The sequence below is a fragment of the Mirounga leonina genome, unplaced genomic scaffold (assembly GCF_011800145.1).
Source record: "Mirounga leonina isolate KUSES-001 unplaced genomic scaffold, KU_Mleo_1.0 Mir_129, whole genome shotgun sequence".
Classification (NCBI taxonomy): domain Eukaryota; kingdom Metazoa; phylum Chordata; class Mammalia; order Carnivora; family Phocidae; genus Mirounga; species Mirounga leonina.
Window position 1 is genome coordinate 15097291 of NW_023270323.1, and position 24644 is coordinate 15121934.

The following is a 24644-nucleotide window of genomic DNA, read 5'->3' on the forward strand; positions in this document are numbered from 1 at the left end:
CAATGACTCAAAATCCTTAGTGGCAGGGTCTTATTAAGAATTTCTTAGCAGGGCGCCTGGCTGGCTCAGTCAGTAGAGCATGCGACGCTTGATCTCAGGGTTGTAAATTTGAGCCCCACATTGGGTGTAGATTACTTAAAAATAGAATCTTTAAAAAAAAAAAAAAAAAATTCCTCAGCAATGCAAGACTCACGAGTCTTCCTTCGGCAGGAAGGCTCTCAGGAACACCACAGCCCAGACTCAGATGGTCTGTGGAAGTTGTTGTATCAGCACAGGACAGAGCAGTACTGCTGACACTCTGAGTAACCCCAAAATATGTAACTAATCTCAAAGCATTCTTCCTTCTCTAGCAGAGCAGAAAGCAGGTAACCTAACAGCTCTGAGAAGCAGCCCAACAGGACTGTCTGCTAAAGATCAAATATGACTGAGCTCAAAGAAGTCACCATTTTCTGGGAAGCTGTTTTAAACTGGGATAAAAGTCCTCAACCATCCCACAAGCCAGGCATGCTGCTCTGGGGAACTTAGCTGGGTGGAATGCTTTATCCCGGCTTTGAAAAAACAAAACAAACACTTGCTCGTTAAGATAAAAAGAATTGGGGCACCTGAGTGGCTCAGTTGGTTTAAGTGTCTGCCTTCAGCTCAGGTCATGATTCTGGAGTCCTGGGATCGAGCCTCACATCGGGCTCCCTGCTCAGCGGGGAGCCTGCTTCTCCCTCTCCCCCTGCCTACCCCTCGTTCTCTCTCATGCTCTCTCTCAAATAGATAAATAAATTCTTTAAAAATATAAAATAAAATAAAAAGAATGTTGATTTTATCTATTTGACTAATCACACAACTAACACTAATCACACAGAGAGAGGACCAGTGGAAAATGTACTGGGTTTCGGGGCTGGTGAAATGTTTGAGCTCCTTGAGCAGCTACATACTCGGCTTTCATGCGCCCAGCTGCGAATGCCGCCCTCCACATGTGGCCCTGCAGCTGTTTCAGCGCCGTGGTCTTCCGGTCCAGAGACATCTGCCAGCACACGTTATCCACCACGGCCTGGATCATCTGCTGCAGGTCATCTCCTCCATTCCCAGATGAGGCAGGGATGGGAACAGCCCCATCCAGGTGGGCATCCTCTTCAGCCTTTAAGTCATAAACAACATGAAGTTTGTTTCTTATTTTAATTTTAAAAAAGATCACTTAAAATGAGACACAAAAACCCAGCGGACCAACTTTCTCCAACTATCATTGGCACCCAGCACTGTTACAAATTCAAGTATCTTACACTCTGGGGCTGATATGAATGATTCCTAAAGGAAAGTGGATTATAATTAATAAATTCGCATCACCTTTCCTATATTGCTAAAGCTGAAATTTAAATGGAGAGACACGGTGTACATGAGGAGAGAGACAGCATATAATGATAAAATGATATAGTGGGACCAGTGTGTCGATTCACTTACAGGGATCAACAAACCAGGACTTCAGTTAAATCTGATCATTTTCTCGGCACTATAATGAACCGAGGAAGAAACAAAGAAAATGTCAACAAAATCTGTTTATGCCTGGAATTCAACAAAAACAAGCTAGCAAAGCAATGCCTGGGGTTGGTTCTTTTTCAGTATCTTGCAGTTTTCCTCATCTTGCCCCCAAAACCTAACAGCTACTTAAAACAATGACTCTGTGATGAAGCATATGTCCAATTTCTAAAGACCAATGATATACATACTATAGAGGGGGAATATATAATTTCAACAAGAGTTGAGACAACAGAAAGCTAAGGGAGGGGAGTGTTTCAGACTAACCCGGAGTTATCTAGAACATTTAACAAACCCAAATACCCCATGGCCCAAAGGCTTTATTTCCGATCCCAACTCCCAACCATTAAAACATTTCTAGAGCGTTCCACATCGTCCGATGTAGAAAACAAACTAGAAAATAACTGTCAGAGTTCGCCCTGCACAGTGTGAAAGATCTTTGCCACTGAAGCAATGTGAAGAAGAAAACGAATAGGAGTTCTACAGCACAGAATGCGGAAGGAAAAACGGACTGTAAACCGGGCAGAGAACAGAGTAGAATAGCACAGGAGACAAAGATGGGCCTAGTTGTGAGCGGGGTGCGAGGTCTACGGGGCTGTGTGGAGGTGAGGCCCCAGGAGCGCTGTACAGGGGGCAGAAGAGATTAGAGAATCACTGGGAGACATTAATGAAAAATGTGGTAAGATGGCACCAAAATCTCTTGCACACTACCCAGAAAAAGCTTAGTTTTAAAAATACATGACGGGGCACCTGTGTGGCTCAGTCGTTAAGCGTCTGCCTTCGGCTCAGGTCATGACCCCAGTGTGCTGGGATCGAGCGGGCATCAGGCTCCCTGCTCAGTGGGGATCTGCTTCTCCCTCCCCAACTCCCCGTGTGTGTTCCCTCTCTCGCTGTCTCAATGTCAAATAAATAAATAAAATCTTAAAAAAATAATATAATAAACTTAAAAAAATACATGACATTTTTATGCGATAAAAACAACTCCAGTGAGAGGCAACTATAGAGACAATAAACTGCCATGATCTGGCCATTTAATTATGTTCTGTGAATTCCTAAGCAAGTCACTGCAAAGTCCAAGCACCGTGAATCCAGAGCGCTTATTTTGCAGTACGTTCAGAGCACATCTGTCTCTGGGCATCCTCAATTCTCAGACACTTGGGAATGTGGAAGCAATGGAAGAGCAATGTCCCAACCTGTTTCCTCAAAAGATTGACATCCTGCTGGCACTCCTCTTCTTCCCAATGTGTCTGAAGATACTCTTTAACATTTTCTCTGATGTAAGGAAATAAAATGTCCTGGATAAACAAGTTAAAAAACAAACAAGAATTAGCTTGTCATTTGCATGAGATCAAGTTCTTCAACAATCTCACCTCTGCTAACTGTAGCAAGTAAGCCACTGAAACCTACATGGAAAATATGAAAATTTCTGTTGTGGCTATAGAAACAAAGACCAAGAAACAAATGAACTAGGTCAAGAGTCAGCCAACTATGGCCCACGGGCCAAAGCCAGACTGACATCTCCTGTTTTTGTAAATGAAGATTTTTTGTTTTTGTTTTTTAAGTAAGCTCTACACCCAATGTAGGGCTTGAACTCACAACCCAGAGATCAAGAGTCACACGCTCTACCAACTGAGCCAGCCAGGTACTCCCTGTAAATGAAGTTTTACTGGAAATGGCCACACTCATTTGATTATAGCGTCAGAGGCTACTTCTGGGCCACAGTGGTAGAGTATTTGTAACCAAGATCATATGGTCCGCAAAGTCTAAACATTTACTGTTCAGCTCTTTACAGAGAGTCCGCTGACTCCTAAACTAGATTGCTAGACCACAGGTCCGTGAGGGCAGGGATCAAGTTTATCTTGCTCACGGCTATATCCCTGATACACACACAGTACTTGGGACTTGCACACAACTCAAATATCTGTTGAAAGAGTGGTGTCCATGCATGACAAATGCTTAAAAATTTTTTTTGATCACCGTGATTCTTGGTAATCAGACTCCCTATAGAACACCCTATATGAGAGTGATGGGCAAGACAATTCAAAGATAAATACCTGTCAATAATCCATACATTGGCAAGGTGATTTCTCTTAGGTCAAAATTTGTATTTACTTACAATTGAGCATATGTATCTTTTCAAATCAAATGAGGCACATTCAATAATTTTTTTAGCGTCTACAAGTGGGGCATGCAAAAGGGAATTGAAAAGACAAAATATATCAGAGTCCCTTTTCTCAATAAGCTTAAGAATTTAGTGGGGAGACAGGAGGATGGCAGGCAAACCAAGACTTGCAACACGGTGCAATGGGTGAGACAAGCAGAGTAGGAGCAGAATGCTGTACAAATCCAGAGAATGATGACTCTGCAACAGTCTCAGCAATTACCTGTCTAAAAAAGCCAGAAAATGAATATATGCTAGGAGTGTAGACCCCAAGTATACAACTCAGAGGAAGTCTTCCATTTTAAGGAAAATTCTATAATCAAGTTGAACTCAAGAAGTCTGTTTATTTATAAACTCATTCACTCATTTAATTATTCAAATATTTACTGAACGCCCTTTATAATTTCCAGTTAGAAGATAAATAAGTCACAGGGATATAAAGTATAGCATAGGGCATACAGTCAAGAACACTGTAATAACTTCGTATAGTTATGGATGGTAATTAAGTTTATTGTGGTGATCATTTCCTAATGTATATAAATGTCCAATAACTATGCTGGCACACATGAAACTAATATAATACTGTGTGTCAACTATATTTCAACAAAAAAAGATAAATAAATAAATAGTAGGGCTGAAGCATTTACCTCTCTTCATAACATGTTATTCAAGTTTCACCTGCCCTAGTAAAAATAAAGAAGTCATTCAATTTTGCTTGTTCTCATGTGGCATTCCAGTAAGTAATGGATCATTCAGCAGACTCAAAAGCATACAGTGTAATCAAGCAAACTGTTCAGCGTACTTGACAGAACAGCCTTGTTCGAGCTCAATAAAAACTCATTCCTGATCTCAAAGAAGGAAAATGAAGAGCTGAGATTGACAGCTTGCTGTTTGTGCAAGATTCCTTTTACCATACTGCTATACTTCTGCTTTTCTTTAAAGACTGGGTTTTCCCATTGTGCCCTTCTTTATCCTTCCTTTCATCTACTTCTCTCTCCCCCTCTCATGCACTGAGGTAGACTGCAAGCTGGCCTCCCCACTCAAGAATGCTCTTGGAGAAGATAGAGTAAACCTGAAGGTTTTGTGCACACACATCCAATCCTCTCCTAGATATGTACCATAGATAAACTCTAATAGATGTGCACAAAGAGGAAAGTAAAAAAATGTTTATTGCAATACTGCAATACTACTAAAATACTACATTTTACAACAAAATCAATGGAAGCAACCTAAATCTTCATCAGCTAGAAAATAAGCTCGGGTATATTCATTCATACTCTAAAACAATATATAGCAGTTAGGGGCGCTTGGGTGGCTCAGTCTTTAAGCGTCTGCCTTCGGCTCAGGTCATGGTCCCAGGGTCCTGGGATGAAGCCCCGCATCGCATCGGGCTCCCTCCCTGCTCAGCAGGAAGCCTGCTTCACCCTCTCCCACTCCCCCTGCTTGTGTTCCTGCTCTCGCTATCTCTGCCAAATAAATAAAATCTTTAAAATATATATATATACATATATATAGCAGTTAAAAATCAGAGCACTTAAATTATAAACATGAATATAAACTCTAACATATAAATAAAACTCTAACACAAAATGAGAGGTACTCAAGAGTCTCAGTTCTATCTGTAATGTTTTATTTCTTTAAGATCTGAAACAAAATAGTATAAAATCTAATAAGCTTTGTGGGAGGTGCATGGTAATTATATTAATCCTTATTCTTCCTTATTTAAAATGTTTCACAATTAAAAAACAAGTCAACTTTGATCCCTCATCCTCTACCTGCTTCTTTCGCACTTGATCATCCTCCTCTAATGTCCTGTCTCCATTATTCCCCAATTCTCAAACTGGAAACATTCCTGGGGGAAAACTGTTGGTTAGATTCAGGGCCTCCCAATAACTGAATAGCTGAAGTACTCAAAAGGTATAAAAACGGATGCAATGCTATAGTACTTTGTGCTTCACAAAGCCCAATTTCCTAATCCAGCTTTACTGGTCTCAAGAACAATTTATGAAGGGCCTGTGATTCCCGGGAGCCCAAGTGCTTAACTTCTGTGGGAGAAGAAATGACTCTGGGCAGCATGCCAGGCCGGGGTCTTACCTCTCTGCCTTTTATTGCTATGTTCAACTTATCCTCTCTGAGCCTCAGTTTTCTCATCTGCTAAATGGGAATGATAATACCGAGCAAGGTCACTGTAGTAATTAGAGATACATAGATAAATAGATAGATAGGTAGATAGATAGATAGGACCTAGACCTTATCACTTACATTCTCCATCACAGAAAACATTTAAACTGGGCAAGGATCACCTTTGACCCAAATTTAGTGACAAATAATAGCAGAGAAGTTCCCAGAGGATAAATCAAAGCACAATGAACTCACATTCAACTTTTACTGAGGACACACTGAGTGCCAGATTCTTCTGATAACAGAGTTATGAACCACAGCCTCTCTCCTCAGAGGACTCACAGAAATAAAGGGTGCAAGGTTTCAAACAATTCTGAACTTTTAGGAAAAGCTTTAAAAGTTAGAGATTACTTCAGAATTCCTGATCATCTAATTTGCCCCTTTCCTCTAGATATAAAACTCCCCTGTGCACTGAGTAAACACACAAGCTAGGCCACGAAGGCAGAACTTAGTATATAACACATGGAATATCAAGACTACCTGGGGTAGACATATTAGCAGACTTCTATTTTAGTGCAGTGTTACTGCATCATATAAAGGTACATGGGCAAATAACTAAATTATGAAGATTTTATCCTATTCTTTCAACATACTTTTTGAGCAACCTATTTTATAAAATAAATGAAATGCCTTCAAGTTGCTTATTTTTTAAAAAGCCAGTAATTACATGAATTACATGTGTTACAATATCATATAAGAATGCTCTAAAAAAAAGAGTTGGTAAAGCTAGTGCTTATTGCCCAACACTGCCCACTGAACATTTTCAGGCTTTAAAAGTAATTCCAGAAATAAGTGTGATGACAAATGTTTTAACTTCAGTCATAATCCATTTATGGGTAATTTCAGAATACTACAGTATGAAAAAAATGCTGCAATAAACCCAGGGTTCTATAAACATGTGAAATATGTTTAGTCCACCAGGCACCTAAGGGGCTGTTGTGGTTTAGTAGTACACATAACAAAAGGCCATAGAACTAAATAAGAGTATTTGTCTCTCAGGGGACTATGATTAAGTTCCACTATAACTGCTGGAGGGGATACTATGCAAGCAGCAATTTATATTACTCCATGCAGCTCAACGGTAGCTTTCTGAAAGAGCTCCATTAAGGCTCCTTCAGGGCCACAACATTTCTGAACATCTAATTAAACAAGTTGCCTCATTAATGTTTAGAAGTCCAAATATGGATTTGCTTTATGGTCAAGTGGTTGTTTCAATAAAAAGGTCACAGAATCAATAAGAATTAGTCGCTATAATGTTTACTCAAGTCTCCTTTGAGGAAAATGGATAATAAAAAGGTAATGGGTAATACTTAAGAGTATAGCTATTTAAAGGAACTATTTTAAAAGCCTTCCAATGAACCACACAGTGCAACAAATGATTTAAAGTATTTGAGAACTTAAACTTTTTCAGCCAGGGGTGTCTGGCTGGCTCAGTCAGTAGAGCACGCGACTCTCAATCTCAGGGTTGTGAGTTCAAGCCCCACACTGGGCATGGAGCCTACTTAAAATAAAAATAAGGAGCACCTGGGTGGCTCAGTTGGTTAAGCATCTGCCTTCGGCTCAGGTCATGATCCCGGGGTCCTGGGATTGAGCCCCACGTCAGGCTCCCTGCTCAGCAGGGAGTCTGCTTCTCTGTCTCTGCTGCTCCCCCTGCTTATGCTCTCACTCTCACTCTCTGGCAAATAAATAAAATCTTTAAAAATAAAATATTTTTTTAAAATAAAAATAAATCTTTTTCAGCCAGAAAATTAAACAACACAAAGGCAATACTGGTGGACTACTATTTTTCTATTCATCTCAGAAGATAAAAAGCAAAGGAAAATTAAGTGGGTTGATGGGTCTTAGAAACAAATCATTCTCGGGGTGCCTGGGTGGCTCAGTCAGTTAAGCAGCTGCCTTCGGCTCAGGTCATGATCCTAGGGTCCTGGGATCAAGCCCCACATCGGGCTCCCTGCTCAGCGGGGAACCTGCTTCTCCCTCTCCCTCTGCCTGCCACTCTGCCTACTTGTGCTCTCTCTCTGTCAAGTAAATAAAATCTTTAAAAAAAAAAAAAAAGAAAGAAATCACATTATCTAAATAAATAAAACAGGTTTCAAATATACAGTATAATTCCATTCTGGGGAATATCTAATGCACAAAACAAAATCAAGGGGAACATGGCCATTTACACAGGTTTTTTGGTTTTTTGCTTATCTATTTTCTGCAATGACAGTGTATAATCTCTTTTTTAATTGAGATATAATTGACATATAGTAGTTTCAGATGTACAACATAGTGATTTGATAGATGCATATAATATTGTGGAATGAGGGGCGCCTGGGTGGCTCAGGCAGTTAAACGTCTACCTTTGGCTCAGGTCATAATCTTAGGGTCCTGGGATCAAGTCCAACATCGGGCTCCCTGCTTAGCAGGAGCCTGCTTCTCGCTCTCCTCCCTATTTGTGCTCTCTCTCGCTATCTCTGTCACTATCTGTCTCTCTCTCAAATAAATAAAATCTTTTAAAAAAAATATTGTGGAATGATCACCGTTATAAGCCTAGTTAACATCCATCACCACACAAATTTTTTCTTGTAATGAGAACTTTTAAGATCTATTTTCTTAGCAACTTTCAAATATTCAATAAAAATATCATTAACTATAGTCACCATGCTGTACATTACATCCCAGAACTTACTTATTTTATAACTGGAAGTTTGTCCTGCTTGAACACTTCCAACGATGGGAACGTACCACTTCATGGAAGTGATCCCTGCCATCTGTTAGACAGCTTCAGCAGTTGTGGAATTAAAATTGCTCCTTAGATATCCTTCCTGAAGACCATACTAGGAATTACCAAAAGTTCGGTGCTCTCACTGCTACATGGGCCACAGAGGCTCAGAGATTATAATTTTGGTGTCACTATCTTCAATGGGTTAAGCAGGGACGTACCCATTCCCCTTTGAAAGCAGAAGCCTTTAGGAATGAACATACATTAGATTTCATCATCTATATTCAAAATGAATTAATAAATGCATTGCCAGATAGGAAAAAAGTGTCTTCTAAATCCCATTAAGGTGATTAAACTAATTAAAGAAAGATAAACAATAATCTAATTAATTGCAATGAATCATATCACACAAGGAAAGGTTACCGTTTCCTTGAAAGGAAACGTAAAGGGGCTAGTAGCTGTGATAAGGTTTTAGAAGAGGCACAGGGACAGAATACCAGTATCTCTGGAGTTTCAGAGAAGGAAACCTGATTGGCCTGAAGTCCTAGCCCCTAGCAGTGGAAGGGAAAGGGAAGGAATTGACAATTTTTTTTTTTTTTATTTTTTTAGAGAGCGGGGAAGGAGGGACAGAGAGAGGGGAAAAGAATATATATATACACATATATATATATTCTTTAAGATTTTATTTATTTATTTATTTGACAAAGAGACACAGTGAGAGAGGGAACACAAGCAGCAGGCAGAGGGAGAGGGAGAGGGAGAAGCAGGCCTCCCACCGAGCAGGGAGCCCGATGGAGGGCTCGATCCCAGGACCCTGGGATCATGACCTGAGCCAAAGGCAGACGCCCAACGACTGAGCCACCCAGGTGCCTCCGGGGAGGAAAGAATCTTAGGCAGGCTCCATGCCCAGCTTGGAGCCCAATGCGGGGCTCAACCTCATAACCCTGAAATCATGACCTGAGCTGAAATCAAGAATCAGAGGCTTAACCGACTAAGCCACCCAGGCACCCTGATAATTACCTTTTTGAATCCACCTGCCATCCCTGCAAGGTAATCCCTCTAAACACATGAAGAAGCTGAGGTTCTAAAAGGTTTCACTGCTGGTACAAAGTAAAGGCAGGACTCAAATCCAGGCCTATCAAATCCCAATGTCTAAGCCTATCCAGCTCTGCAGATGGATGACTGGGGAGCCCTACTCAATGGGATTACCCAAGTCCCTGGATCCTGATAGTCTCTACAGAAATTTCTAATAAAGCTTTGGTTTCTCAAATACATTTGCACTAAGAAAATGAGAGATTTCGGTTCACCTTGTAGTTCTGTAGCATTTCTAATAAATAGTAGTAATAATACAAGTAGTTGTAATAATAGTGGGAGTAACTGCCAACATTTACTGAGCCCTTACTATTCCAGGCACATCTCTATCTAGTCAATCTTTAGTGACTTCATCTAATCTCAAGATTTTAAATACCATCTATTGCTGATGATCCTCAAATCCATAGCTTTAGCATGGACCTTCTCCCTCAACTACCAAGCACTCCAAATTTATGCAACGAATTGATTAATGAATGGTCTTAATGATCTCATTTCAATTCTCATAATAACCTTATGAAACAAGTGCTATTATTCCATTTTACATAAGCACATAAAGGTTAAGTACAAATTAATAGACTATGGTACCAGTTTATCAATCAGATTTTTTTTTTTAGTTTGAAGAGCCAGATCCCAGAGCTTCATCATCCTGCTTCAGGGATCTAATGAGCTTAAATGAACCTACAATGACTTAGACCCACATAAGGCCCAGTCCAGGAGTCAGCCAGCCTCTTGGAGCATGGACCGGTGAACTGCCGAACACTGGCCTGACTGTGGCTCTTCTCCAAAGTCCCACCCAGGACACACTGCCGTGATTACCATTAGTGTCCAAACTACGTGTCTTAGTCTCTCTTTACTCAGGGAAGGGTGTCAGCTCCACACTTTTTAGACTTAAGAAAAGGAACTTGTTAAAAGGCGCGTAAGGAATCATTGAAAACAAAATCAAGTTAATGAACCCCTCATGTACACACCCAGAGGACAAAGAACCCTTTTTGGTATTAAAGACTTCTGTCTTTGGAAAGAAATCCGTGTTTCTGAAATGGAGTCCCCTGGGAAGAGGGCCCGGGAGGCCCCACGAGGGCCTCTGAGGACAGGGCGACTGACTATCCAAACATTCTTTTTTTTTTTTTTTTTTTAAATATTTATTTATTTTTAATGAGAGAGAGAGCACATGAGAGGGGGGAGGGTCAGAGGGAGAAGCAGACTCCCTGCCGAGCAGGGAGCCCGATTGCGGGACTCGATCCCGGGCCTCCAGGATCATGACCTGAGCCGAAGGCAGTCGCTTAACCAACTGAGCCACCCAGGCGCCCCCTTTAGAGCGGTGATGGAGAACCAGATACAACAGGCTCACAGGGGGTTGGCTTCTTCGGACTCCTACCTCCACCAAAACCAATTTTGAAAATTAAAAGAGTTAATAAACACGAAAATCAAAAGCATTACATAAAAATATGCTTTTACTATAAAAAGAATGCCTTTTTTTCCTTTAGTGAAGGGGGAACATGAGGTAAGCTGTAAGAATGGAAAATTTTAAGAATCATCAGACAAGGAAGGACTTCTCAGAGCTAAATACAGTATGTCCTTAAAAAGTTTATCTGAGCAAAAACAAAATAAAAACAACAACAAAAAACAAGCTTATCTGAGCAAGACAGAGGCCTACCTACATTTATTTAAAAAGTGAGGGTTACATATTATAATTGGTGCCTTTTGGGGAGTAGATTGGACTACATTTCTTTTAATAATCTCAATTACTGCATGCATAGGAAAAAATCAGAAGGAATATTCACCAAATTTTTAATGGTCATCTCTGGGTGGCAGGAGCAAAAGATGACATTTACTCTCTATATTATATTCTTCTGTAATGTTTGCAATTTATAACAAGCATGAATTATTTTGAGGAAAAATCTGGGGGGAAAAAACACTTTCCCTATCCACAAAATAACAGATACAAGTTTCCATAGCATGATATATTTAGCTTTTTAACTTAATTGTGAATAAAATTTCTATCTTTCATGATTTTTTTTTTAAGTAAACTCCACCCCCAACATGGGGCTCTAACTCACAACCCCGAGATCAAGAGTTGCATGCTCTTCCAACCAAGCCAGCCAAGGTATCCCTCTTTCGTAGTTTTTAATGTCCATTTTTAGCTAATTTCTTCCTTTGGACCTCTAGGTTTTAGAAATGTTGGCTCAATGAAAATTCTAATGTCACTCTGGAAACACTTAAGCTAAGTTGCACTTCAAATAAGATAAAGCAGCACCTTGAGGAAATCTGAAATAGCAACGATAGCTGAGGCTAGGAGAAACTTAATCCCAGCCCTGCCCATGCCCATTCTGGAATGCATCATATCACCATCACCAAACATTGGCTGAATCCCTTATGTGCCTTATGTGGTTCTGAATTTCTATGTTTTAGGTTGTATTGGGTCCCAATCAATTCATATGTACAAAGTTAAGCTATATACTTGTAAATCATTACCCTAATAACCTACCAAGCTTTCCATCTTATAAGGAAATTAAACAGTTGCTACTAAAATTTTAAAAGGGGTGCCTGTGTGTACAGTTGGTTAAGCATCTGCCTTCGGCTCAGGTCATGATCTCAGAGTCCTGGGATCGAGTCCCGTGTCAGGCTCCCCGCTCAGTGGGGAGCCTGCTTCTCCCTCTCCTTCTCCCTCTGCCCGCCCCACCCCCACCCATGCACAGGCACGCACATGCTCTCTCTCAAATAAATAAACAAAGCCTTAAAAAAATAAATAAATAGGGGCACCTGGGTGGCTCAGTCAGTTAAGCATCTGCCTTCGGCTCAGGTCACGATCCCAGGGTCTTGGGATCAAGTCCCATGTTAGGCTCCCTGCTCGGCGGGAGCCTGCTTCTCCCTCTCCCGCTCCCCGCTCGTGCTCTCTCTCGCAAATAAAGTCTTTGAAAAAAAAAAAAAAAATATATATATATATATATATATTTTAAAGGCTTCAGGCTCTGTCCACAAGGAGCTCTCAGTATTGTGGAAGGCAGGAAAAAAATGCAACCCCAAAGGCAGTAAGTGCTGCAGTGGCAAACACACGGCCCTGCAAAAAGGGGAGAGGACTCGAAAATTCCTGCTTAAACAAAGTCCTCTGAGAGCAGAAGCAAGTTTCACCTCTATATGCCCACAGCCTAGCCCAATCAATATTTTTTACGGTAATGAGTACATGGAACCAACCTGCACTTGGAGGGGAAAAAAAGTATTACATTCCAGGCTGGAGGAACAAGGAGGCATGAAAGAGCATGACCTGGACAGGCATGTTCAGCTCTAAGAAGTGCAACAGAATACAGGGATAGGGAATTGGAAAACCCTGTTCACTGAAGTTCAGGAGTTGAAACTTTATCTCTTAGCCAACAGGAAACCACAAAGGAGTTCCACGGTGCAAAGACAACCTATTTATGTACCTGTCCTCCTTACCAGGTTCCAGGAGGGTGATGGCTGGGTCTTAAGGATTTGGGATCCCTAGCAGAGACCGGCACATGATAGGTATTCAAACAGATGTGACAGAAGGGAAGGAAAGATCATGCAAGTGCCATGACACAAAAGGTTCTAGAATAAGAGACCAGAAATATAGGCTGGTGGTGCTTTCCATCCACTTGATATACTCAGACCCAATATAATGATTCTCCAAAGGCTCTTCCCTTTGTTTCTGGCTGAATCAACAAAATTCTGCTCACATACCACCATGGGTCTATCTCCCTTTGGGAGACAGTATTAAGCAACGGGGAAGGTTTGGGGGAATGTGAAGCAAATCACCAATAGCAACTTATCAAGACAGTCCTGCCATTTCAATGCTTCCACAGATTCTTTGAGATTAGACATGTTCTGGGTCTCATTCTTACCATATTTTTGACTAGGGTCATAAGGAGCAGAGGTGGAGGTATCGTGGTGGGAAAAAATGTGGAGCAGGTGGGTTTCACTAAATGTTAGTTCCCCGTTTTCCTTACTGACCCTTCACAAGCACTTTCTGTATTAGTCTGGTACTTCTTGCATTATAATCAGTGTTTCCACAGAGCTTTATAATTTTCAGAGGCTTTTGCATTCACTTCATTCAATCTTCATCACCACTTCATAAGCACAACAGATCCTATAACCTCATCCTTGCAGGTGAAAAAGCCTAATAAGTTCATAGAGTGAATGAAGACCGGGAACATGACTCAATTGCAGGTGTCAATAATAAACAGCACAGGTAGAAGGAAGTTTTGCTGTCCCTTGAGGGTTGTCTTCTAGCAGTTTCCTATTGAGGGCAGAATGAGCATAATATACCTCTCAGTGCTGAAAACATTAGACGCAATACTTATCAAATGGATGTTTAACCGAGTTGGGATATACTATCAGACAGCACAAGCTCTCTTCCTAAAAGACCATAAAATTAACATAGCAGTTTTCATGAGAAAGAAATGTCAACTTCAATATTTCTCAATTATTATCCCCTAAAATATACTGAACTATAAAAGAATTATAAAATTACAACCATCGTTAAACAATCAAGAATACATTATTCATTTCTAAAAGTGTTTTAAAATAAATTGTATCTCAAAAAATATTAAACCAACCCCAGGAAAAGTATATAAGCAGATATATATAAAAATATATAATATACATTCATATTTACATAATATATATAGAATTTATATACAAAAATATTAATAATATATTTAAAAATCTGTCAAATCTTGGGCGCCTGGGTGGCTCAGTTGGTTAAGCGACTGCCTTCGGCTCAGGTCATGATTCTGGAGTCCCGGGATCGAGTCCCGCATCGGGCTCCCTGCTCGGCAGGGAGTCTGCTTCTCCCTCTGACTCTCCTCCCTCTCATGCTCTCTGTATCTCATTCTCTCTGTCTCAAATAAATAAAATCTTTAAAAAATAAATAAATAAATAAAAAATAAAAATAAAAATCTGTCATATCTTAAAGAAAATATTATAAGTCTTAAAGAAAATATTATAGATTGCATCCAACACCATTACTGACAAATTTCAAAACAAAAGTGGAACCATTATAAATTCTAATTCCTATGTAGCCTAGAACCTATAAAGGCATCTATTAGAAATGTTTATGCTAATTAAACATGGTAGAAGGGAAAATTCCCCCACTCTCAGATAGCCATATCCTAAATCCCAAAGCCTGTGAATGTTACTTTATATGGCAAAAGTACTGTGGGCATGATTAAATTAAGAATCAAGATGGGAAGATTATCCTTGAATGATGTGGTTGGGCCTGATATAATTACAAGGATCCTTAAAGGTAAAGAGAAGTAGGAAACTCAGAGAGTGAGAGACTGGCCTGAAGATGCTATGCTGCTGGCTCTGAAGACAGAGGAAAGGCCCATGAACCAGGAAATGTGGGCAGCCTCTAGAAGTGGGAAAGGCAGGGAAATTTTTCTAGAATTTTCTAAAATTTTCAGAAGGGACACAACCCCCCCAACACCTTGATTTTAACTCAGAGAGATCCATTTCAGAGTTGACCCTCCAGAAGTGTAACACGGTAAGTCTGTATTGTCTTAAACCACTAAGTCTGTGGTAATTTTGTTACAGCAACCATGGGAAACTAATACAACAGGTTTAGCAAAGCACTATTTACCTGCCCATCTGCCAGGATACTATCCCAAAAGCTTATTACGCAGGTCCCTATCGTACATACACATTCAATTAAATAAACATTCAAGTGTACTATCTAGTTGGTCCTGTAAGTACACATAACTCCTTGCTAACATTCTTTTTGTCCCTGAAGAACGAACAGTGCTTCTGCTTTCTTTACACTTCAGTTCTGGAAGATGATTTGCTAAAGCTGGGAAGTGGCCACTCGTATAATGCTTTGTTGTCTACCAGGCTTACTGCATTACCTTGTTCTCTCCATAACCAACTAACTTAACCTCTAAGAGGTCGTGGTTCTGTTAATGTTGATGGAGATCTCCTCTAATTCATCTATACTCTCTTGCTTGGTCTACTTTATCATATGAAATGAACCATTAGAAAAAAGCAGGGCTAACAGGCCTACATATAGGTATGACTTACAAATGTGTATGAAGCCTCAATACTTGAAGTGTGGTACGGGGAGCAGCAAGGCAGCAGCATCTGGGCACCTGTGAAAAGTTCAAGTCCCATTCCAGATCTCCTGAATCAGAAACTACATTTTAGCAAGATCCCTAAATGATTTGTATATACACTCAAGTCTGAGAAGCACAGCTATAAAGAGCCTTTGGCTAGGGGACCCACCATGCCCCCACTTAAAATATTTTAGGGGCAAAAATCCCAATCAGATTCATATTTTCAGTGAACGGGATCTTCTTAATTATTACCAAGATTTTATTCTCAAGCACAAAGTTTTCCTAAGGCATAGATGAAAAACATGTCCCCTGCCCACTATTCCCTAACAAGATTTATTGGAATGGTAGATGAAATATTGACGTAAACATATTCATTCATTTTACAAAGTTTTTTTTTTAAGGGCTAAGCACCCATTAAATGTCCATAATAGCCTTATGAGGTAGATATCCCCATAATACAGCTGAGGAAATATGTACCTACCCTCAGAGACATTAACTTGCCATAAAACACATAGAGAGGAGCCAGGATGCTAATCCAGACCGGTATAGCGTCCAAGCCCATACATGTAACTACTACTCTATACTGTCAGTCCTCATTATTGGTGCATTCCATACTTGCAAATTCTCCTACTCACTAAAACTTATTTGTAACCGCAAAATACTTGCTGCAGTTTGCTCATCATTCAGAAATAAGTACATGTGCATGTGGCAAAAATCTGTAAACACTTCATTGTACACATTCCCAGCACAAAGTGACAATATGCCTTATTTCACCTCTTGTAGTTTAAACAAACATCCTTTTCAGAGTCTATGTAGTGCCATATTTTTTGCATTTTGTGCCTTCTGTTGATGATTTTGCACTTCAAAATGGCCCCCAAGCAAAATGCTGAAGTGCTGCCTAGTGGTCCTGAGCACAAGAAACTGCTGGGCCTTAGGGAGAAAATACATGTGTTTAGATAGGCTTCGTTAAAGCAGAGTTACAGTACCACTGGCTGTGAGCTCAATGTTAATCAATCAACAATATATATTAAATAAGGGAAACAGAAACACACATAAGACAAGGTTACATATTGATCAGTTCACAGAAATGTTGTGACCAGAGGCTCACAGGAACCAAGCCCTGTATTTTCTTTAGGGGCAAGGAGTCATTTCTTGCTAATATGGGGTTCTCAGTGACCCTGTAGAACAGAACCACCTCAACTGTTGTTGCATGTACATGTTACATGCACATGTCAACACATAACAACAGGAAAGCCACCAAATTCAAGAGTATTTTCAAAAAAAAGAGGATAATTTTCTCCAAACCCAGAAACAATAGTTGAAGGTTCCTGACAGGATAACCAGTGACGGTGTTATTTCATAGGCTAACAGACTAAACACACCGGAATAATACAAGGTACAAAGTTAGAAAATGAATATTACAACACCACGGACAAAATTCAAGTGGTGACTCCATGGGGCATGCAAGATGATTCAATGGGGTAAGGGAAGAGAGTATAACGTTTGTTCACATTTATTATTCTAATCTCATCTTCAAATTTCAATGTAACATAATAATAATAGTATGTATACACAATTTATAAATTCTTTTTAAGATTTTATTTATTTGAGGGGCGCCTGGGTGGCTCAGCCGTTAAGCGTCTGCCTTCAGCTCAGGTCATGATCCCAGGGTCCTGGGATCGAGCCCCGCATCAGGCTCCTGCTCGGCGGGAAGCCTGCTTCTCCCTCTCCCTCTGCCTGCCGCTCTGCCTACTTGTTCTCTCTCTCTGTCAAATAAATAAATAAAATCTTTAAAAAAAACAACAACAGATTTTATTTGACAGAGAGATAGCGAGAGCAGGAACACAAGCAGAGGGAATGGGAGAGGGAGAAGCAGACTTCCTGCTGAGCAGGGAGCCCCATGTGGGCTCAATCCCAGGACCCTGGGATCATGACCTGAGTCGAAGGCAGATACTTAACGACTAAGTCACCCAGGCACCCTATAAATACTTTTTAAAAAATATTTATTTACGAGAGAGAGAGAGAGAGAGAGAGAGAAGAGGGGCAGAGGGAGAGAATCCCAACCGACTCCCTGCTGAGCTCAGAGCCTGATGTGGGGCTTGATCCCATGACTCTGAGATCATGACCTGAGCCAAAATCAGGAGTCAGACACTCAACTGACTTAACCACATTGAGGCAAACATATTTACATTTGGCGCCCCCACAATTTATAAATTCTATTGCCTGCTCCAATTCTGTTGATGGTGTACATGACCAAAAAGTGCTGGGAGATCAGCACTGTACAAGGATCAGAATTAGCACGTGAAAAGAAAACCAACTCCAGAAGCATATGTCCTGCAGTGAGGGGCAGGGCTGGAGGCTGAGGATTCAAATGCACAGGGAACACTGGGTGTTATATGCAACTGAAAGCGGGGCTCAAGAGCTGCTGTGCTCCCAACCAGTTAGGATGACCTCATATAGGACCTCCCTCCAGGCATCAATTCATGAGAAATTAATTAGCTGGTTGCAACATTCACTGCATGATCCTAGCTAGGAGCCCCTCCTGTTCCAGAAATTTGACAACTCTATGACTCAGAGAAAATAAGATATAACAGCTGGTAAATAAAACCATTGTTTTTTATTGTCTGACACAGAAGGGCTGAGGCACGTCGCGAAAGAGCAGCAAGCTGTCCAGAGACCACTTCCCAGACTGAGAGGGTTCTAGGGGATCCCATGAGATATCCCAGACTGTTCGTGTTATATAGTTAAGGGGCATCATATACACATTTAACTGTAAGTGCTCAGACCAAAAAAAAAGGAGGAAAGGAAAAAATAACCATAGTCAGTGCTGGCAATCTGTGTTATTGCACTCAATGCGGTGTTCTGTTCCCCAGTGGAATAGTTTAAGTTCCCCAGTGTCTCTTACAGTGTGAGTGGCACAGTATGAGGCTAATGTTTGACACAACGTATTTTTTCATTTATATCACCAAATCCCAAACCAACTACTTCCTCTGATGTCCCAGGGAAGAAGCAGGGATATGTTTCCAACCTAAAGGAAAAATTAATGCATGGCTTACTGAAAAATGGAAATCAGTCTCCAAAGAGGAATACTTCCTAAGAGTCTTTCTAGGGCAATTTCTGACATATTCAATTTTCAAAGTATACACTGACTAGAGAACCAAATCTCCAAATAAAGACTCAACTATAGTTACTGTGGCTCAAGGCTTCACTACTAAACCTATCAGCAAGAGGTAGTATAAACTGAAATTTGGGAGCGCCTGGGTGGCTCAGTCGGTTAAGCGCCTGGCTTCAGCTCAGGTCATGATCCCAGGGTCCTGGGACCGAGCCCCACACTGGGCTCCCTGCTCGACGGGAGGCCTGCTTCTCCCTCTCCCACTCCCCTGGTTGTGTTCCCTCTCTCGCTGTGTCTCTCTCTGTCAAATAAATAAATAAAATCTTTAAAAATATATATATATATATAAACTGAAATTTGTTACCATATCCTTTTAAGGTACTTTAGGTTGATTCAAGTTTTCTCATATCAACTGGGTCATTTAACATATACAGAAGCCAAGCAAAGACAGAGAACAAGCACTGTGGTTTCCACTTTAGAGGTCAAGTGTAATAATGTAAAGAGTAAGAGCTTCTCAGGCAGGCAATTTGGGTTCAAATTCCAGTCATACTGTTCAATTTTTAAGAATCTTAGTTTCCTATGAGTAAAACGTGGACAATGCACACACACCTCACAGAGTTTGAGAATGAGTCAAGTATACAAGTCACATATATATATATAGTACTCGATGCTTGTTTCCACAGGAAGTAGGGCTATATGTTCCACACACCTGATGTGACTTATAAGGTCCAAAGTAGAACAAACATCTCCCAATTCCCACCTCCATGCTCAGAGATTCAAGAAGGATATGATTTAGTATCTCTTTAAAGGTGTTTTTTAAAAAAGATTAATCCTTGACATACTCTGCTAAAAGTTTTTTGTTCAAGTAAATTTGTGAAATGTCACTCTCTTGAAGACTCATTAAGCATATGTGTGCATGTATGTGTATGATATAAAGGCTCTGAGAAGTTGTGCAATAAAGAAACCAGTTGAATATGTATATCCTAACATCTCCCAAAAGTGCACTTAATAATGGAATCCTTTTTTGCAAAATTACTATATATATCCACATAGACTTAACGTTCTTCTGAATATACTTGTGGAAACATCAGTTTTGAAAAACTAATCTGTAACAAATTAATAATAGCTTATTAGATTATAACAGATTAATAATTAATGTGAATAAAATAAAAATAGATTACAGGACAAAGCACAAGAAACCATCCTTTAAACAAAACCCCTGAAATGAACACTGGGTGTTATATGCAACTGATGAATCACTAAACTCTACCCTGAAACTAGTAATACCCTAACTTGAATTTAAATTAAAAAAAATAAATTTTAAAAAATAAACAAAACCGAATCTCGAGGAGCAAGATGGCGGAGGAGTAGGAGACCTAAATTTCGTCTGGTCCCAGGAATTCAGCTAGATAGGGATCAAACCATTCTAAACACCTACAAACTCAACAGGAGATTGAAGAAAAGAATAGTAGCAACTCTCTGAACAGAAAAGCGACCACTGTCTGGAAGGTAGGACATGCGGAGAAGTGAATCCGAGGCGATATTCGGAGGATAGACGGCGGGGGGAGGGGGCCTCTGTCAGCTGCTTCTGGCAAGTGATAGAGCCATGGAGCACAAAATTGGAAAGTTTAGAAGTCTGCTCCGCTGAGGGACGTCGCTCCAGTGGCTAAGCGGGGGGTGGAACCATCATGGGACAATGTGGTCTCAGGACCCTCGGGATCACAGAAAGACCGGGGGTGCCTCAGCGTGGCAGAGCTCCCACGTATCAGAGCGGGGAAGCCGGCTGCAGAGACTGAGCCGAGGTGCGGGCTCTCAGCTCGGGGTTGCCATAAACCGTGATCGGTGGCACAGTCCGGCCACTGTTTCTCCAGGAGGGACCCAACAAGTGGCAGATCCGGGGAGACTCCCTTTCCTCCTCCGGGAGGAGTGGCGCGGGAGCGCACCGCAGGGATCTGCTGGGTTTGGAGACTCCACACGGGGTCGTGTGCCAGAGATAGAAATGCGTGGTAACAGGCCGGGTGAGCACAAAGTGTGGCCGGAGACCGGGGAGACGGGAGTGACTGACTGCTTTTCTCTGGAGGCACACTGAGGAGTCGGGCCCCGAGTTCTAGGCTCCTCCGGGGCGGAGATTGGGAAGCCACCATTTTCACTCTCGTCCTCCAAAGCTCTACGGACAGCTTGCAGGGAACAAAAGCTCAGGAGAGCAAACCAAGCAGATTACTTAGCCCAGACCGGGCAAGGGCGGGGCAATTCCGCCTCCCGCAAAGACATTTGGGAACCACAGCAACAGGCCCCTCCCCCAGAAGATCAGCAAGAACAGCCAGCCAAGACCAAGTTTACGGATCAATGAGAACGGCAGAACTCCAGTGCTAGGGGAATACTGCACATAGAATTCATGGTTTTTTCCCCCTGATTCTTTAGTCTTTCAAAGTTAATTTTTTTAATTATCTTTATTTTTTCTTTTTCTATTTTTTTTGAATTTTTCTTTTTCCCGTTTTCAACCAACATCTTATCAATCCCTTTTTTAAAAATCTTTTTTGTTTTTCATTTTTAGAGTCATATTCTAACCCTTCATAGTACTTGACCTTTATTTTTGGTATGTATATATAAGTTGTTCTGTCTTTAAAATTTTGGGATACAGTTGCTTCTAACAGACCAAAATATACCCTAAGTCTCTAGTGTATGGCTTTGTTCTAGTCTCCTGCCTGATCACATTCTCTCCTTTTTCTTTTTTTTTAATTTCTCTTCTTTCTTTCTTCAACCAACCTCTTATATTATCAATTCCTTTTATAAGCTCTTATAATTTTCATCTTTACAATCATATTTCATCCCTTCATCGTATTTACCCTTATTTTTGAACATATATATTTTTTTTCTTTAAAATTTTGGGAGGCAGTTTCTTCTAACAGACCAAAATAAGCCCAAAATTTAATGTGTGGCACTGATCGATTCACCAGCCTGATCATATTTGATCATATTTTTTTTATCTTTTTCTTTTTTTTTCTTTTTTCTTTCTTTCCCTTTCTTTCCCCCCGGTTTCAGGTCTCTTCTGATTTGTTTAGTGTATATTTTTCTGGGGTTATTGTTACCCTGTTAGCATTTTGTTCTCTCATTCATTTATTCTCCTCTGGGCAAAATGACAATACGGAAAAAATCACCTCAAAAAAAAAAGAACAAGAGGCAGTACCAACTGCCAGGGACTTAATCAATACGGACATTAGTAAGATGTACAAACTAGAGTTTAGAATGACAATCATAAAGATACTAGCTGGGCTTGAAAAAAGCATGAAAGATACTAGAGAAACCCTTTCTGGAGAAATAAAAGAACTAAAATCTAACCAAGTCGAAATCAAAAAAGCTATTAATGAGGTGCACTCAAAAATGGAGGCTCTAACTGCTAGGATAAATGTGGCAGAAGAGAGAATTTGTGATATAGAAGACCAAACGATGGAGAATAAAGAAGCTGAAAAAAAGAGATAAACAACTACTGGATCACGAGGGCAGAATTTTGAGAGATAAGTGATACCATAAGATGAAACAATATTAGAATAATTGGGATCCCAGAAGAAGAAAGAGAGGGGCAGAAGGTATATTGGAACAAATTATAGCAGAGAACTTCCCTAATTTGGGAAAGGAAACAGGCATCAAAATCCAGGAGGCACAGAGAACCCCCCTCAAAATCAATAAAAATAGGTCAACACCCCGACATCTAATAGTAAAACCCACGAGTCTCAGAGACAAAGAGAAAATCCTGAAAGCAGCTCGGGACAAGAGATCTGTAACCTACAACGGTAGAAACATTAGACTAGAAACAGACCTATCCACAGAGACCTGGCCGGCCAGAAAGGACTGGCATGATATAGTCAGAGCACTAAATGAGAAAAATATGCAACCAAGAATACTATATCCAGCTAGGCTGTCACTGAAAATAGGAGAGATAAAAAGCTTCCAGGACAAACAAAAACTAAAGGAATTTGCAGACACAAAACCAGGCCTACAAGAAATATTGAAAGGGGTCCTCTAAGCAAAGAGAGAGCCTAAAAGCAACAAAGACCAGAAAGGAACACAGACAATATACAATAACAGTGATCTTACAGGCAATACAATGGCACTAAATTCATATCTTTCAATAGTTATCCTGAATGTAAATGGGCTAAATGCCCCAATCAAAAGACACAGGGTATCAGACTGGATAAAAAAAACAAGACCCATTGATATGCTGCCTGCAAGAGACTCATTTTAGACCCAAAGACATCCCCAGATTGAAGTGAAGGGGTGGAAAACCATTTACCATGCTAATGGACACCAAAAAAAAAGCTGGGGTGGCAATCCTTATATCAGACAAATTAGATTTTAAACGAAAGATTGTAATAAGAGATGAGGAAGGACACTATATCCTACTTAAAGGGTCTATCCAACAAGAAGATCTAACAATTGTAAATATCTATGCCCCTAACGTGGGAGCAGCCAACTATATAAGCCAATTAATAACAAAAAGAAACACATCGACAACAATACAATAATAGTAGGGGACTTTAACACCCCCCTCACTGAAATGGACAGATCATCTAAGCAAAAGATCAGCAAGGAAATAAAGACTTTAAATGACACATTGGACCAAACAGACTTCACAGATATGTTCAGAACATTCCATCCCAAAGCAACAGAATACACATTCTTCTCTAGTGCCCATAGAACATTCTCCAGAATAGATCACATCCTAGGTCACAAATCAGGTCTCAACCGGTACCAAAAGACTGGGATCATTCCCTGCATATTTTCAGACCAAAATGCTTTGAAACTAGAACTCAATCACAAGAAGAAAGTCAGAAAGAACTCAAATACATAGAGGCTAAAGAGCATCCTACTAAAGAATGAATGGGTCAACCAGGAAATTAAAGAAGAATTAAAAAAATTCATGGAAACAAATGAAAATGAAAACACAACTGTTCAAAATCTTTGGGATGCAGCAAAGGCGGTCCTAAGAGGAAAGTATATAGCAATACAAGCCTTTCTCAAGAAACAAGAAAGGTCTCAAACACACAACCTAACCCTACACCTAAAGGAGCTAGAGAACGAACAACAAATAAAGCCTAACCCCAGCAGGAGAAGAGAAATAATAAAGATCAAAGCAGAAATCAATGAAATAGAAACCAAAAGAACAGCAGAACAGATCAATGAAACGAGGAGCTGGTTCTTTGAAAGAATTAACAAGATTGATAAACCCCCGGCCAGACATCAAAAGAAAAGAGAAATGACCCAAATAAATAAAATCATGAATGAAAGAGGAGAGATCACAACCAACAGCAAAGAAATACAAACTATTATAAGAACATATGAGCAACAATATGCCAGCAAATTAGATAATCCGGAAGAAATGGATGCATTCCTAGAGATGTATCAACCACCAAAACTGAACCAGGAAGCAAGAGAAAACCTGAACAGACCTATAACCACTAAGGAAATTGAAGCAGTAATCTAAAATCTCCCAACAAACAAGAGCCCAGGGCCAGATGGCTTCCCAGGGGAATTCTACCAAACATTTAAAGAAGAATTAATCCCTATTCTTCTGAAACTGTTCCAAAAAATAGAAATGGAAGGAAAACTTCCAAACTCATTTTAGGAGGCCACCATTACCTTGATTCCAAAATCAGACAAAGACCCCATCAAAAAGGAGAATTACAGACCAATATCCCTGATGAACATGGATGCAAAAATTCTCACCAAAATACTAGCCAACAGGATCCAACAGTACATTAAAAGGATTATTCACCACCACCAAGTGGGATTTATTCCTGAGCTGCA

General features: G+C 40.3%; 1 protein-coding gene across 4 annotated transcripts in view; it reads right to left on the minus strand.

Moving 5' to 3' along the window:
* The window catches only part of ENOPH1 (enolase-phosphatase 1), a 40261-nt gene that overhangs the window by 10470 nt on the left and 5147 nt on the right, over window positions 1–24644 (minus strand). For 2 of the 4 annotated variants that reach the window (XM_035004677.1, XM_035004678.1), the window contains exons 2-3: window positions 2718–2819; window positions 927–1129 (exon numbers count right to left, since the gene is read on the minus strand). In XM_035004677.1, coding sequence (XP_034860568.1) covers window positions 927–1129; window positions 2718–2819 — 305 coding nt within the window. Of the gene's footprint in view, window positions 1–926; window positions 1130–1449; window positions 1499–2717; window positions 2820–15695; window positions 15764–24644 lie in introns of all 4 variants that reach the window. The other 2 variants (XM_035004676.1, XM_035004679.1) reach the window with 2 other exon arrangements.